General features: G+C 35.2%; 1 protein-coding gene across 1 annotated transcript in view; it reads left to right on the plus strand.

Annotated features, from left to right (window-relative positions):
* The first annotated feature begins 11,005 nt into the window (after positions 1-11,005).
* The window catches only part of LOC117314655, a 94,860-nt gene continuing 88,321 nt past the window's right edge, over positions 11,006-17,544 (plus strand). The window contains exon 1 of the mRNA XM_033868731.1: positions 11,006-11,151. Coding sequence (XP_033724622.1) covers positions 11,109-11,151 — 43 coding nt within the window. The 5' untranslated portion in view covers positions 11,006-11,108. The remainder of the gene's footprint in view (positions 11,152-17,544) is intronic.

Here is a 17,544-nt window from a genome sequence, read left to right on the forward strand (position 1 = left end):
GAACGTTACTGTAGTAGGGGCAGGGGCTAGTTTTTGTGACGTATTCTCTATATCAAACACGTATCTCATTTAACCCATCCATCCTCCCTTCCAAGTGATTATGCATTATATCATTATCAATATTATTCAATAATTATGCCCATGTTTATCTAAATATATTACCATAACAAGATTTACAACATATCACAAAACATTAGCCTGCAAGGCTTTCACGGTATGTTTTGTGAATATGTTATTGAAAATCTCAATTATATCCCTCAGAACCAAGGGGAAGCTACAAGTGAAATTTTAGAAAGATCCATTAAGAACCATCTGAGAAACCGACAAAATAAACATGGAAAATACACAAATAGGGACTAAGGGGTACCTACTTGAGAAGGGGATGTTAGCTTCTGATGAATCTCAAAATATAGCACGCACAATCAGACACAAAGTGTAACCTAGAAGAACTTCCTAAGAAAGATTGCAAACTTTAACCGTCAAAATTCAAAATGAACGTAAGTCAGCCATCTTGTTCTCCATTCAGTATCAAAATCAAACACGCACAACTCACTACTGACCACGAGGAACATACAGGTGAAATTTAAGAAAGATCTATGAAGAACTTCTTGAGACATAGTGACCATAATCTTCAATTGTCAAAATTCAAGATGGCCGCCTGTCTTGTTTTCCATCCAGTCTCTAAATAGAACATGCACAAATAAACACTAGACACCAATGGAAACATACAAATGAAATTTGATAAAGATCCATGAAGAACTCCACGAGAAACACCGATAGCAAGAAACGCCGGACGAAAAGCGATTTGACTACAGTAGAAAAACATGTCTGTTTATAGCTATATTATAGCTATATAAAGCTTCACACATAAATTGGTTAGTATGAATGTAATTATAATAAGCATATTATTGTCTTCCCATTAGGCAAGAGTCATTATTGCCACTATAGGGCCTAAGTGACCTCCATGCTTAATCCATTGGTCAAGGGCTCATCCCAGCCCCTGCAACACTAGGTTATCCCCACTATATAATTAATCACTTTAAGTTTATGAGCCATCAATTTTGTTTTGATATAGAAGAATTCAGTTTTAGAATTATTTTGAAAAGGACATCCCTCCAACCATCCCCTCATTTGTCCTTTTATGTGTGGATCTTAATTTTCAAACAATTCCTTTGTGCTCTTCTTTAGTATATAAGTATCGTTAATTTTATTCCTTCTGACTTATAGTTATTTATTTTTTGTTGACTGATATAAGTTTTATTTGTTTGTATAACACCTGTAAGCGGAGTCCCGGTGCTTCCCTTCTGGTCATTGTGCCACATTGCCGGGCGCAGGTTTCCTTTTAAAGGTTTTTCCTGAAGTGCTTGACGATCCATAAATTGAGGGGTTAGTTTTCACTATCGTAGTTTTAAAGGCGTATGCGTAGTTCTCGCTCACCTTTGCTAAAAATTATTAAAAGATATGAAATATCAATGTTAATAATAAACGACTGCCCATTTAATCAAGTGGTATGCCAAGATTTTACAGCCATTTATATTGTTTGGTATTTTATATTTCATAATTTTGGCGCAAACAGAGTCGAGGTAGGGACCAGATTGTGTAGCTGCAGATGTGATAGGTTGATACTGAAATATAGTCTGTTAATAATAGGACAAACATATATATATTAATGTGGACAATTGGACATGTATTTCCGGATGTAACTTGAACTTGTTATCAAGGCGGTATAGTGTTGATTAAAAACATTTATCTTAAAACTTAATAAAATTTGCAAGATAATGATTTTCAAAAACGACTAAGGTATACAAAGATCAGAAAGTGGTTCTGACGTTTTATATAAAATCTTACGATCCGATTTATTGTATTCCCTTTCTGTTCACAAATCGGGCGATTAGTCATTTTTCACAGAAATTTGGTCTCTGATTATCGTCACTGTCTGGATGTCATATGTGAGGAAATGTGTTTTTATCGTTTATAGTTTTCAGGGTAAAAATGTCCACTGAAAATTAAACAAATGTTTATACACTCAAAGTCCGCCAGGACTAATTTTCAGTATGTACCAGATTGTAAATGTTTTCGCATATATTAAGGCGGACACAGTTACACGATTGCATACTATATCCAGAGACTTATATTAGGTCTCTGCTTTATCTAAACGACGTTTTCCGAAAACATTTTAACCATCAACATTTTATACAGAGGGCGGACATACAAATTCTTGAACGAACAAAACGCTCGAAAATAAATAATAAAAAAAAAAGAAAGAAAAACGACTTAATTTCATATAAGCTATCTATTGTAGTTAACCCGGAAATTAAAAAAGATACACTAAATTAGAATTTACATTTAGTTCTTAAATTAGGGCGACCAAATGTTGATTTGCAATATATCTGCACGAACTAAGATATATGAAGCGGATTTTCCAACTGATTCTAATATTTAAAAAAAAAATCCGTATAGATATATTATTGAACCAATTCATATGGCATATTGAAAGTCCTCCCTTTGTCGCATGAGAATTTAATTTCTCCTGAAGGTTCATAAAAATAGCAACTCCAGTGATATTTTGCAAACATAAAAATCACTATTCTTGTGCCAAAGAACAGAATCAACTTGACTAATTGTTAAAATATATCATGGCTATCCATCGATCTTGATTTTGACATTTTATCTGATAAGCTACCTGTAAATTTCGGCAAAACATAAGTAAAATGCAAGTTTCATGAGAACTGAAAGCTCATGTGGTCAGACAGACATAAAATAACCACGCCGATACGCTTCCAAGTGGGTCTATAGCAGGTAGTGCGAGCGTTTGTTTGACCAGATTTTACTTTATAAAAACACAAATTATATCGATTCTCTTTTTACCTTAAAATGTAATATTTTGATTATTACTAAAAAAATAAGAATATGATTATTTGTCACAACACATTGTTTCATTTGATACACGCATTTTCATTAGTTAGAAAATTAAGGTTATCATTCCGCATAGACCATAACATTAAAATGTATGTAGTTTTTTTATGACGTAGTACAGAACTACTTTCAAAGTTATCTGCTTTACTATATATACATCAATCATGGGTTCAACGTCGGTATCTCTGCAGATACTTTGGGAACGGACAATGTAACCATTGCAGTTAGTGAGCTCGAGAAATTATGTCAGTTCCGAATGGATTACTGAGTAGACGTGTTTTGAGTCGGGGTGACTGTTATCTAGTATTTTCTGTATTTTTCTGCATTTGCGAGACCAGAGACTTGTATATCACACAGTCTCTGGCGAGACGTTGGCGACCAAATTTTTTTGGAAGTTCAAATTTTGTTTGAAACGGTGATTCGTTTCCAGTAACAAAAGTGGCGTTGGAGCCCACAGGGGCTTGGCACGATTTTCCAAATGATAGTCCATATATATATGTATCTATATAGATACTATATACATATATATATGGACTATCCTTTGGAAAATCGTGCCAAGCCCCTGTGTTGGAGCCCGTACATTGGTTTGTTGAATTTTCAAAGTGTTGAACAGTGAACACTAGTGAGCGGTGTAAAGTCAGTTCAGTATTATGGACGGAAGAGGCAAAATATAAATCTGCTGGAAAAATTGATGAGAATAAATCTTTAATAACTGCCTCATTAGATGAATTAGAGAATTCTGCAGAAAGTATTGATTTATGCTTAGAATTGTTGACGAACAATATACATTCTGTTTTTGATGAATTTTGTGTCAATGAGAAATTTGTGTGTAAATGTGATTGTTCATGCCACCAGATGACTAAACGTAAGTTTTAAGAGCCAAATAAGCCGTGGTTTGATAGGAAATGCAAAAGATTATATAATGAGTATAAAAAATCATTGCATTCGTTTAATAATTGTAGATCCCCTGGCAACAGAGAAATATTAGTTCGTCAAAAGAAAACGTATAAGGTTTACGAATCAAAGGTAAAACGTAATTATCTCCAAATGGAAGGAGATATGTTAAACATATTAAAGACAAATGACCCCAAATCGTTTATAAGCATTTTTCAAAAAGGAAGAGTCAAAATGTAGGTAATTTATGCCTGGACCAGTTTTATGATTATTTTAAAGGTATCGCTAATAATACAGTTGAGGGTTCTGAAGTAAATTTGGATCAAATAAGAGATTATCAGTGTATATATCCTGAACTTGACAATGCTTTTAGTCTTGAAGAATTATTAGCTGCAATTAAGGGGTTGTCTAGAGGTAAGTCTCCGGGGCTAGACGGGATCCTTAATGAATATCTCATTTCTCATTGAGTACAGTGATGTTTTTGCACCAGTTTTATTGAAACTATTTAATACGATTTTACACGTTGGTTATTTTCCTAAAGCTTGGTCTGAAGGAGTTATCATCTCTTTGCACAAGAAAGGAGATAAAAATGACGTTAATAATTATAGGGGCATCACTTTGATTAGTCATATAGCAAAACTATTTACATCACTTTTGAATAAGCGTCTGTTAGAGTGGAGTAAGAGTGAGGGCGTCATAACTGATGCTCAATTCGGGTTTAAGCCAGGAAGTGGTACCAGAGACGCCATTTTTGTCTTTAATAGTTTAATAACTAAAACATTACAGAGCAATAAAAGATTGTATTGTGTATTCGTTGATTACAAAAAAGCGTTTGATAGTATATCACATGGTAATTTATGGCTAAAGCTTTGGAAATCTGGGGTGAGAGGACGTTTGTTAAATGTTATTAAATCTGTATATAATAGTATAAAATCTTGTGTAAAATTACATGGCGAGATATCTCCTATGTATGACCTAGAGGTCGGTTTATTACAAGGAGAATCTTTGTCGCCGATAATGTTTTCCCTGTTTGTAAACGATATGGAATCAGAACTTATTGAATCTAATTGTCAAAGTTATCAAATACAGATGCTTAACCTTTTCTTGATCATGTACGCAGGCGATACTATTTTGTTCTCTGAGGATATTGATGACCTTCAAAATATGCTTGACTTCTTGAAACGATATTCTGATCGATGGAATTTGTCCGTCAATGTAGATAAAACAAAGATTGTAGTATTTAGAAAAAATAAGCGTTTGTTTCCGAATGAACAATGGATATATGATGGTAAAGTTATTGAGATAGTAGACCAGTTTTGTTATTTGGGTTTAGTTTTTAATTACAATGGTAAGTTTACAATAGCACAAAATAATATTGCTATACAAGGCAGAAAATCATATCTTCTTAATCGTAAAATGAAAAAGTTTATATTAAATGAAAATACAAAACTGTCATTGTTTGATACATACGTATCATGTATTCTGAATTACGCTTGTGAAGTGTGGGGCTATAACACTGCGCCACAGGTTGAAAAACTACACTTGATGGTTTTAAAGTCGATTTTGGGCGTTAAAAGATCTGTTAACAATTCTATGGTGTATTTTGAACTAGGACGTTTTCCTTTTTATATAACGAGAAAGATGTTTATTGTTAAATATTGGCTACAACTATTGAATACTGAAAACTGTATATTGAGGGCTTGCTATAATGAGTTATTCGAACTTAACATTAAAAAGCCTAATAGCAAAGCAAATTGGGTTCATCATTTGAAAAATGACTTATGTTCACTTGGTTTTGGCGATGTATGGTATGCACAGAACGTACCAAATAAAAACATATTTTTGTTATTGTATAAACAACGGTTACAAGATATTTTTATCCAAGAAACGAGAGCTAGTTTAGAAAGCTCTTCTAAGTGCACCATATATAAACACATCGTTGATACGTTTATCATACAGGACTATCTCAGTAAACCATTAACTTTCAAAATAAAACGAATAATATCCAAATACAGATTAAATGCTCATTCGTTGAATATTGAAATTGGTAGGTACAGTGGTATCCCTAGACACCAAAGGCTGTGTACTTTGTGTGATAATCATGAAGTTGAGGATGAAGTCCATTTTATTTTGTTATGTCCAAAGTATTTGGATTTAAGGGTGAAGTATTTAAAACCATATTTTTATCGCCGTCCATCTGTTTTCAAAATGACTGAATTGTTCTGTAGTACCAATGTAAAAACTTTAAGAAATTTTGGAAAATATTTAATTCAGGCGACGGCCAAAAGGAAGTCACTGTTACTTAGTTAATAAGTATTTATATGTTTGATTAATAGTAAATTAATTAGTAATTGCACAATAGTTTTTTCTTTATCAGAACCTCCTAGAGAAAATATGTCTAGGAATATAATTTCAAGTATGTGATTGTCTTTTTATGTCTTAAAAATTCGTGTAGTTTAAAATTGCAATTGTAATATTGTAATTGTATGATATACATGTACACTTTTTGTGATGGCAAAAAAAAAAAAAATATTAACACATGCTTTATTGAAATGTATAATACTTGGTGTTACATTGGCTGTGTTCTCCGCCGTCTTGCGCAAATGTAAATTGTTGTCATGTGTATGTATATTGTGATCCTATATGCTATTTGCATACGGAATAAAAATAATTGAAAATTGAAAATTGAAAAATTGAACACTGATAATGGCTGATTCTGGTGAGACAGGTAAATTCGACGGACAGGTAAATCCAACCAGCCGTGACCAGGTAAGCGTCAATAAGCCATCCACTATGCACTCTACGACCCCCCGCGGGCAAACAAGTTCAATAACACGTGAGCAGGCGCTCTTGTTTACAGCCCAGTGTCATCTACCATAAAAGATTCTATATACCAGACCATATCTCGACCCTGTAGCCGACTTGGTGGCAGCGGTCCTACGAAGTACATTTCTTGACGAGATAAACACTATTATTGAACGGCATGCATCAGGTTTAGTCGTAAATTAAGAATGTGTATTGGATAAAATTACGTAATACCGAAAATTGTATACTACAAGCATGTTATCAAGAAATGTGTGATTGCAAAGATAATTGGCTTATGAGTATAAAAGATGAATTATATAAGATTGGTTTGGGATATTTTTGGGAATTAAAAGATGTACAAGCAGATTTAATACCAATGTTCAAAGAAAGAATTACAGATATTTTTAAACAGGAATGTCTGGGGAAATTTAATACTTCATCAAAATGTAATTTATATAGATATCTGTGTGATGAGTTCGGTTTACAAAATTATTTGAAAAAGTCTATTGACAATCAATACCTTAAAGAGATAGTAAGGATTTGAATATCTTCTCACAAATTAAATATTGAAACTGGTAGATGCTAAGGTATTGTGAACAGAAATAGATTATGTTAACTCTGCGATGGAAATGATATAGAGGATGAATTTCACTTTATTATCAAATGTCCTTTTTTTGTCGATTTACGTAGGTCACTTATCAAATCGTACTATATCAGAAACACAAGTATGTACAAATTTATCCAATTATTATGCACAGAAAATCAAAAAGATCTATATAATTTGGCCAAATATATAAAAACTGCTAATAGAAGACGTGATATTGCATTAAATTAAGCTAACGTCTTGAGAGTTTATTAATCACAAAATAGTTATTATTATATGCAGTGCTAGATATCCCTCTACACTTCTAGGCGTACTGTAGGTGCGATAGTGGTGCGTGTGTGTTGTTGTTTATATGTTAAATGTTATATTGCACTGTATATATGCACAACTGATGAGCGGTATAGCTCAAAGTAATAAATGAACTTGAACTTGAAAAAAAAATAAAAAATTTAGGGACGGTGACCTTATTGAGCAAGCTTTGTCGAAATATCAGCTTGCATCAAATGAGAGCGATCTAGCTCAAACGGTCTCCTCGCAGGAATCTACCATTGACGCTCAAAAGGTAAAATTGAACAATTGGAGAAAGTAAAAGCTGAGCATGAAAATTTACTCGAGGAGCAGGAACAATATTCTAGACGGACATGTCTTAAGTTCCAGAACGTACCGGTAACGCATGGACTTACCAATCAAACATGTGATGCTCTCGGCGCGGTCCTCGAGATTTGTGAACGTTCGCTTGACGTTAAAGTTCCTACCAACGCTATCGCGCGATGTCACATCCTAGTACAAAAAAAAAAACAAAACAAAAAAACACACACAACAAAGTAAACATCATAGTGCGCTTTGTAAGGTACTACAACAGACTACGAGTATTTGAAGCCAATAGCAGGCTCAGGGGAAAACTCACACGGAACTCTGATAGTTGAAGCCTTGACGAGAAAACGACAGACCATCGTTAACGAACTAAATAAATTACGGAATGACAAACATATCCATCATTCAAGACAAGGGACGAACGGAACTTTGTGAAAAAAGACTCTGTCTCCCAAAAAATCCAAATCCATAACTTATCTGAAAATATAGTGTCGCCCCGACCCGGGTCGACGCGAACACATATCGGATCCTCATGCATCTTCTCTTATATTTCCTCCAAATATCTTTTTCCAGTCGACCTGGTTTTTCATGTGTTCTTTCTCTGATTGAAACACTACGGAAGAGCATTAGGGCCATGAAGCAAAAAAAATAAATTCATTTTTTCGTGTTAATAACCCGAAATTTCGACTTAGTAACTCGAAATTTCGAGATAATAACTCGAAATTTCGACTTACTAACTCGAAATTTCGAGATAATAATTTTAGTTTTGGAGATTGGTAATGCACTAGATTTAGTGAAAAAACATGTTTCTCTTAATGTCACACAACTGTTAATATCATGTTTTTGTCTGACAAATAGGACATGATATTAAGAGGAATGCACTGTATGTATATGTATATATAGTTGAAAAATATAAATTCAACATGACAACTGTTGTGTTTTGTTAACGTTTTCAGGCGTAACGGCCATCTTCAGGCGATTCATTTATTCAACGTCTAGGTTACCACATTATGACCTGTATATACAGGTACATGTGTGACCATCTTTCAAGTTTTATGAAGTTTTAAGCAGAATTGTTAAATTCATTTAATCAAAGTCTTCGATAGCATCTGTACTTGTAATTCCGTGATTTGTCAAAGACTGAAAACATAGATGAAAGGCCCCTCCTTAATAGTCATTATTAGCTCCACTATCAATTTACTATAAGCATTCTTAGTTCTTGCCCCCTTTTAAGTGGCCTCCCACATACATATATATACACAAGAATGGGAAATCAACTTCATCTTCTCTATCAGTTTAGGTCAGGATGATTTATAGCCAATTCGTCTTAATAACCAAAAGTGCTGATATTATGGATGTAAGATGATGGGATGAAGAGCTACCAAATTTGTTAAATGAATGACCTTGACTTGTCACATACAAACATTATTATCTCGAAATTTCGAGTTATTAAGTCGAAATTTCGAGTTATTATCTCGAAATTTCGAGTTATTAAGTCGAAATTTCGAGTTATTAATTCGAAATTTCGAGTTATTATCTCGAAATTTCGAGTTATTAAGTCGAAATTTCGAGTTATTATCTCGAAATTTCGAGTTACTAAGTCGAAATTTCGAGTTACTTAGTCGAAATTTCAAGTTATTATCTCGAAATTTTGAGTTACTAAGTCGAAATTTCGAGTTATTATCTCGAAATTTCGAATTATTAAGTCGAAATTTCGAGTTATTAACACGAAAAAATGAATTTATTTTTTTTGCTTCATGGCCCTAATGCTCTTCCGTAAACACTCTATTCTTCAGTTATGAAGAAATAAATGTCGGTAAATGACGGTTGTTCAAATTCCAAATGTGATAAGTTAGAGAAAGCGCAACGTGAAGCTACAAGAATTACAACTGGCATACCATCTTATGGCACCTTAAAATCCGTTGTTGTCTTTTCTCCCTCATTTTTTGGCATGGGGGTCGTAAATTAAATATCATACATTTATACGAAGCTGAGATATCAATGTAGTTCTCTTAACTATGACCTATTCTGGGGGAAACCTTGTGGAAACCCCTAGCTGTTCATGTGGATATATATGTGAAAATGTGCATCACTTTTTCTTTCAATGTAGCCTTTAAACTGTTGAGAGAAACGTCCTTATGCAACACATGAACAATATGAATTTATAAATACCTTGTGATTTAGATTTACTTTTATTCGGTAACGAAGATTTATCGTTTGAATTTAATTCAGAAATATTCTTGTATGTCCATACTTTGATCAAAACTAGCAATAGATCAAATAATAAAAAGACTGATTTATTCTTTTCCCTTCTTTTATTCCCATTCTCCTCACCCTTCCGTTTTTCCTCATCCTTTTCTCTCTCCCTCTCCAACTCTATCCTTTTCTTTTTGTCTCCCTCCAAAAAATGGTATAATGTAAATTTATGTATAATATACCAATTGCATATTCGTCTTTATTTTGCACATAATTAAGGAAAGGGTGATCACACAAGTTGTAATAACTTGTACCCAATCCGTTTGTAAACTGTTTGCAATAAAATATGTTTAACTAAACCAGAGACTTGCATACGTCTCTGACTAAACTAAGCAAGACCGTGCAGAAGTGCGACAAGGACAGAGCACGAAAACGACCATCATATCGGCCTATAGGTCTTACAATTAATATACACTCAAAAATGAAGTTTTGAATTGAATTTAATTTAATTTGACATGAGTTTCGATAAAAACGGTTGTTATCAAAAATCGACAATTGCACCTGTTCAAAGCACTCTGTAAATTCAGTTGTAGCCACAAGAGATCTAGCATAGAGCTATATGTATGTTATATAGATCTCTGAGATGTTATATATATCTCTGAGCCTATTAATCAGTCTAGATTTATTTGGTCTATTCCCATTGCAAGTTGTTGACACAAATGTATTCAACAATTCTCATTAATAGACATTACTATTAAGCTTAGACCTAGAAAGATGAATCGAAAGTGAAAGTAAATAAATCAACCGACTACCGTTCTTGTCATCTGGCAATTTTCAACGAATGGGAAATCAATACCGTACACCGTTTCAAGCACAAAATAATGTTATAGGGTATATATAATAATTCCAAAACATTTATGAATAAATGGATATAGGAAGAAAAAGATGCATCAGACCCACTTCCCCACCCATGTTGTGACGTCACATTTGGAAAGTCCGCACGCGCGCGTTTTGATGACGGAAATTTCAATGGCGGATTTCACTTCGCAAGAGATGTAGCCCCCAGATTCGACGTGTGCGACGTCATAATCAAGAAAGTATGAATTTGATAGTTACAACGGTGTCCTTGCTTTTTGCAGCAGGTAAGAGTAATGTCTTGATAACAATATTGCTGGTTTTCTTTAATTTACGGCTGATAACATCATCAACTCGGTGTTAATCATTACAAGGTCGGTCTTTGCCTATTTTATAGCATACAGCGGATGTGTTTTTGTCCAGCATGCAGAAACAGACCCGTGTTCGTTTCTATTGGAAAATAGGAAGTTTTCGGGCGGTCGTATGACACTGGTCACGTAATGTTACTATGATATATAACTCTAGGACAATGAATTAGACGCGAAAACGATAGGCCTATATGCAGTCATCACAATAACCTGTTGGGCGAATTATGTGGTGTGCCACTAGACAAATACCCCTACAGCACCGTCCCAAAAAATGTTTGGGTTACAATGGCATGTTTACATACGGCGTCGCGCCAAAAATCCCCCCACCTCCATTAAAATACAATATGGCCGACACAAAAAAAACAGAACTGTTGACTAGTGTTAACCCGATGGTGTTTATATTACTTATACTAATAGATAGGGGACGAGTTTAATTAATTAATGATTATATTCATGTAATAACACCTCCATGTTTATACCACATTGTGTTGTTGTATTTTTCATCCAAATTTGAATCTTTGGAATAATATTGTACCCCTTATCTCTTTACGTACTCATTCAAATTTCGCGGTCGCTACCGGAAGTGAATGCTGGGTAGGTCCATTGTGTATTGGAGCATATGGCTATCACATCAGACGTCGATAAAACGATCTTTTACTGATCTTTTACTGTTGTATAATGCTTAATATTAATGAAGTTTATCATATGGAACAAGTACTGAGTACAGAAACTCTTTTACCCAATTTTTCCTTTAAAATACGGCGAAATCACCAGGCAGAATCGCGGGAAATGACATGTTAATCGGCACATGTGCAAGAAATCACGCAGCCAAAACATCGTTTTTTCGGTGTGTAAAAATATTTTACGTATTTCTTACTTATTTTGATGATAAACGTTACTCAATTATATATACGGTGCTGTCCGGTAATCTTGCGCACTTAAGACCTTCAACGGCGGTCTGTGTTTTCAATTTAACAAGATATGATCTAAGCTGTTTATTGAAATAAAGAATGAAGCTTCATTATTCGATAAAAAAAACTAAAACTGACAAACTTGCCTTCTAATCGTATATATTGTGACAGGTAAGTACCTACCCAAGCACCTCGGCGACTGTTTATTCTTCCGGTAATCTTGCGCAGTGGCGACGCTTGTAATACCCCACTAGTTATGGAGGCTCGTTCGGGTCAAATCACTGTTACCGTTTTTAGTCATACACGTGTTAGTTCTTTTTAAACACCTTTTAAAGTTGAAATTGGTTGATTTTCAGTTTTTGGATGCGTCCATTGGATTTTGTTATAAAATAACAAAACATACAGAACAGATTTATAGAATCAAATCAGATAAATAAAAACCTATTTGTAGAATAAAACAAATAAATAAAAAAATACAAAAACAAAAACAAACAAAAAACTTAGATTTATGAAATGAAATAAATTAAAAAACAAAAACAAAACAAAAAATAACCAAAAATAAAAACAATTTAAAAAAAAAACAAAAACATGTGACCTCAGTCCATTTCACAATCTAATGCTCATTAGAGCATTTGGGACAACGGAATTCGTCATCCACATCCAGAGTCTCGACAGATGTACAATACTTTAACCCTTTGCCACATGCAGGTCACAACACTTCAGCACTCTGTGCCAATAGTGCAAAGATACATTGTTGCAATGCAACATTATCGCTCTGACTGAAATATACATACACCATCTCAATGGCAGTTTTTGAGAAATCAAGCTTTGTTTTGATTAATTTTTCTAAACCTAATTTTGAAAGTGAAGTAGTTGTTTCAGACATTTTTAGTAAGTTAGAATTATGTTCAGAATTTCTTAAATTTTAATTCTGTGCTATTTTCTTTATAAAACCAACAACACATAACCACGAAATCAGCTGTATACAAACAGAACAGACAAATTTCAAAATATTTTGACAATGTAATTTATAATTCATTGAATTCCTGTACATGAAATGATTCAACATTAACTCCCAAATGAAGCAAACTGAATTTTCAAAGTTTTCACAAGAGTATTTCAACAGTTCAGGCTTAAGCCTAGAATATTTTATATCCGATGTCGCGACGAAGGAATGTGTATCCGACCATTTTGGGTCAAATCTACCTTCGTTTTTCAAATGCCAGCGAGCGTAGTTATTAGTGTGTCGAGCTATGGTGGAAAACTGATTCTCATTGAAGAAAAGGTAGAAATAATCAATGGGACTTGCAGTATCAACATCAAAAGTTTCTGGAAGTACTGGCCCCGTTTCCCTAACAAAATCATTTACTGTGATCGGCGAAAAATCTCGGTCAACATTACGTAATGGCGGCAGTACAACAAATCGCCGTTCGTCCTCATTTTCGGACTCGTTATCTGTTGACAGTTCATTTAGAACATCGTTAAGATCAATATCTGACTCAATGTATTCAGGTCCAAAGCCATCAAACTCTAAATTATCATCATCGTCATCAAAAATGTCGCGCAAAATCGTAGCCACAGCCGCCATCACGCCTCGTTGTTGTCACACTTTTCTACACTCATGACTCACACTTTCTAGGTTAATTTATTCAAAAACTTTCGTATGAATGACGTGTACAAATCTGATTGGTCGATGCATTGATATCTTCTTAAAATAGTATCAGGGATTTCCAGATAGGTGTCGCTCTCAATCACAGGATTTTCCATGTCTAAGTTTACCGAACCGGCATGGCGTCGAGAGGCGCTTACATTGAGATAACGTAGAGGCGTCGAGAAGCGCTTACATGGAGATAATGCAAAGGCGTCGAGAAGCGCTTACATGTGGCAAGGGGTAAAGGCGTCCAGAGGCGCTTACATGTGGCAAAGGGTTAAGGTGCTTTACCAAAATTGTAAATTTCATGACCCAGGGGTCTCACGTTTGCCCCTGGGGAGGGGGTAAACTTTACTATAGTTTATATAGGGAAATCATATTTTTGACTTTTATTTGTCTTATTTCTATTGGAATTCATTCTACTTTGGTAAACATTGTCAGCATGGGATGACAGTTTGATGGCATGCACATGTTGGCCCTGACTGACCCCCAGGGGCTGATGGGCGGGGCTAAAAAGGACCAAATTGACTGAAATTTCAAAAATCTTCTTCTCTCCTCTCAGATATGATGGAATCAAATACACTTCATAGATGGCAGGGTCTGAAGGTGCTTTACAAAAATTGTGAATTTCATGACCCTAAGGTCTCAAGTTTGCCCCTTGGGAGGGGGTAAACTTTGCTGTAGTTTATATAGGGAAATCACATTTTTGACTTTTATTTGTTTTATTTCTATTGGAATTCATTCTAATTTGGTAAACATTGTCAGCATGGGATGACAGTTTGATTGCATACACATGTTGACCCTGACTGACCCCCAGGGGCTGATGGGCGGGGTTAAAAAGTGCCAAATTGACTGAAATTTCGAAAATCTTCTTCTCAAGACCGTAATAAGTTGGAATCAAATACTCTTTATAGTTGGAAGGGTCTTAAGATGCTTTACTAAAATTGTGAATTTCATGACCCTGGGGTCTCAAGTTTGCCCCTGGGGAAGGGGTAAACTTTACTATAGTTTATATAGGGAAATCACATTTTTGACTATAATTTGTTTGATTTCTATTGGAATTCATTCTAATTTGGTTAACATTATCAGCTTGGGATGGCAGTTTGAGGGTATGCACATGTTGGCCCTGACTGACACCGAGGGGCTGATCGGCGGGGCTAAAAATGGTCAAATTGGCTGAAATTTCAAAAATCTTCTTCTCAAGACCGAAATAAGGTAGAATCAAATACTCTTCATAGTTAGAAGGGTCTGAAGGTGCTTTACTCAAATTTATTAATTTAATGACCCTGGGGTCCTAAGTTTGCCCCTAGGGAGGGGTTAAATTTTACTATAGTTTATATAGGGAAATTACATTTTTTGACTGATTTTTTTAATTTCTATTGGAATTCATTCTAACTTGGTTAACATTTTCAGCATGGGATGAAAGTTTGATAATATGCATATGTTGGCCCTGACTGACCCCTGGGGGCTGATGGGCGGGGCCAAAGAGGGTAAATTAAATTAACTGAAATGTTTCAAATCTCAGGTGACCGTTAAGGCCCATGGGCCTCTTGTTTCTCTTCTGACTTCTTTTTCTCTTCATGCTTTTTTTGTGCCTCTGCAAAAAATACATCTTCTGTGATGGTAGCGCCATATGGTGGAATAAATGTTTTTCTTTTCTTCCCAGTTGTTCCGATTTCTTCTTTCTTTTTCTGGAACTCTTTGTCCTTCTCATCAAAAAGGATATTTACAACCCTGTTTTGCTTTCTCTCCTGCCTTGTTTTCTTTCGAAGGGGGACCTCCTTGACCTTACTGATAATAGGTGAATTTACGACTGGTGCAGAGGGGTCAAAAGGAAAAATGCCTGATCTTCGGAATCCTGCCATGATATTTGAAACATTCAAAGCACTCTTGTACGAGTTTCCTATAAAACCCGGAAGCAAATCAACTGTGATGACTCTGTTTGGATTAAGATGAAGGAACTTGTGGAACTCACAGTTCAGACTTCTTTTAAAGGGACTGAATACAGAGACATCAAGTGGCTGTAGCACGTGGCTGGAATGTGGCGGTAACACATATAGGTGGACATCATCTTCACGAGCTGCCTCTATTACTTCTGCATTGATGTGGGTTGAGTGACCGTCATAGAGAAGAAGGCATGGTCTGGCTTTTACTTGGACTAAAAAGTGGTTCCTGAAGAAATCTAGAAACGTTGCAGAGTTTGACCAACCAGTTGCAGTAGCTCTATATTGTGTACCTGCAATGCCATCTGAACATTTTTCCCTGGACAATCTCTCACCCTTAAAAATGATGTAGGGGGGTATGGTTTGTCCCAATTCGCTCCCAGCAGCGATGAGTGTGGTATTTGAAGATCTTCCAGCAGTAACCATGTGAGGATTGGTGCCTGATTTTGCAAGTATCTTTGGAGGATTATGGTCTAAGTTTATAGCCGTCTCATCCACATTCCAAATACTTGCTGGGACATCCTTAATATGTATACTGTCTAATACTTTGGAGAGTTCTGAGAAGTAGTTTGATAGTACATCTTCTGTAACTGCGTCATCTCTTGACTTTTCTCTTTTTTTGGGGTTCACCATCTTGATATCTTTGAATCTGTTCACAAACCCATAAAACCAGTGTTTGGTTAGCTTAACATTTGTCTTTCCCATCTCATCACACATGTTTTTGGCCATGTCTAAGACTTGCCATTGCGTATAACCATAGCCCACATGGGCCATTTTAACACAGTGTTGTGCCAAACGCTCTTCCTGCACACGACTGAAAATGGTTGGTGCACCTCTAGTAGCTACCGGTTTCTCAGAAGAAAGTCTAAATCTTAAGGTGCTTTCTGGTATACCATGATGTCGAGCTGCTTTTCTGATCGGCAAACCTTTTTTTCTGACATCTTCATAGGCTTCCCTTAACATTGAGGCTGTATAAGCTATTTTATGAGCCGACATTTCACCATCTACAAAGTTAGTTAAGAAACAATTAGACAGTATCAACTATCAATAAATACATAAGAGTAAATATAAAAAGTATTCTAATGTTGAAGATAAAATGAAATAGTTTTTATTTATTATTTTCGAAAGCGATATTCCCATATCAAAATTCAAGAAAATGCCATCTCGGGGCTTCCATAGAAAGATTCAGTAGAACTTTCCCGCCTCTGGATTTCAGTGACGTCACGTTCTACAACAACAATATGGAGGTCGTCTGCATCAGTGCTCCTCACTCGACAACACTTGTTTTGTGCATCTGAATTGCATTCTATGCATTGAAGGTAGAGTAAATGAAGTTATAGATTGTAAATTGCTTTTGTTTGATCTAGTTACATTGTATGTTATTTTTAAAGTTTGGCGGCATCGAATTGCACACAATCGAAGCTGGAAACTAGGCCAACTAGTTTATGAATATTTATAAGCAGATTGTAAACATTGACAACACGTGTAATTTACACACTCGATTTCACTATTTTTTCGGCATTTAAATAGACAAATGATTATACACAGACTTAATAATACTTACCTGCATTGATTTTTATGGCCATTTTTGGCAATCAGCGGTGTTTTATGAGGAGGGGATAAAAAAAGCGATTGGAAGAGGCGGTGTCTGTAAACCGGAAATAAGCCGATTTGTTGATGCGCAAGATTACCGTCTGCGCAAGATTACTGGACACAACTGTATATTATCGTTTTTAATTGTTTTATTGTGTTTAACACCTCAACAATCTCGCAGAAAACGAAAGTAAATTTGAGGCCGCCATTTTGT

This window comes from Pecten maximus, chromosome 16 (genome assembly GCF_902652985.1).
Source record: "Pecten maximus chromosome 16, xPecMax1.1, whole genome shotgun sequence".
Classification (NCBI taxonomy): Eukaryota; Metazoa; Mollusca; class Bivalvia; order Pectinida; family Pectinidae; genus Pecten; species Pecten maximus.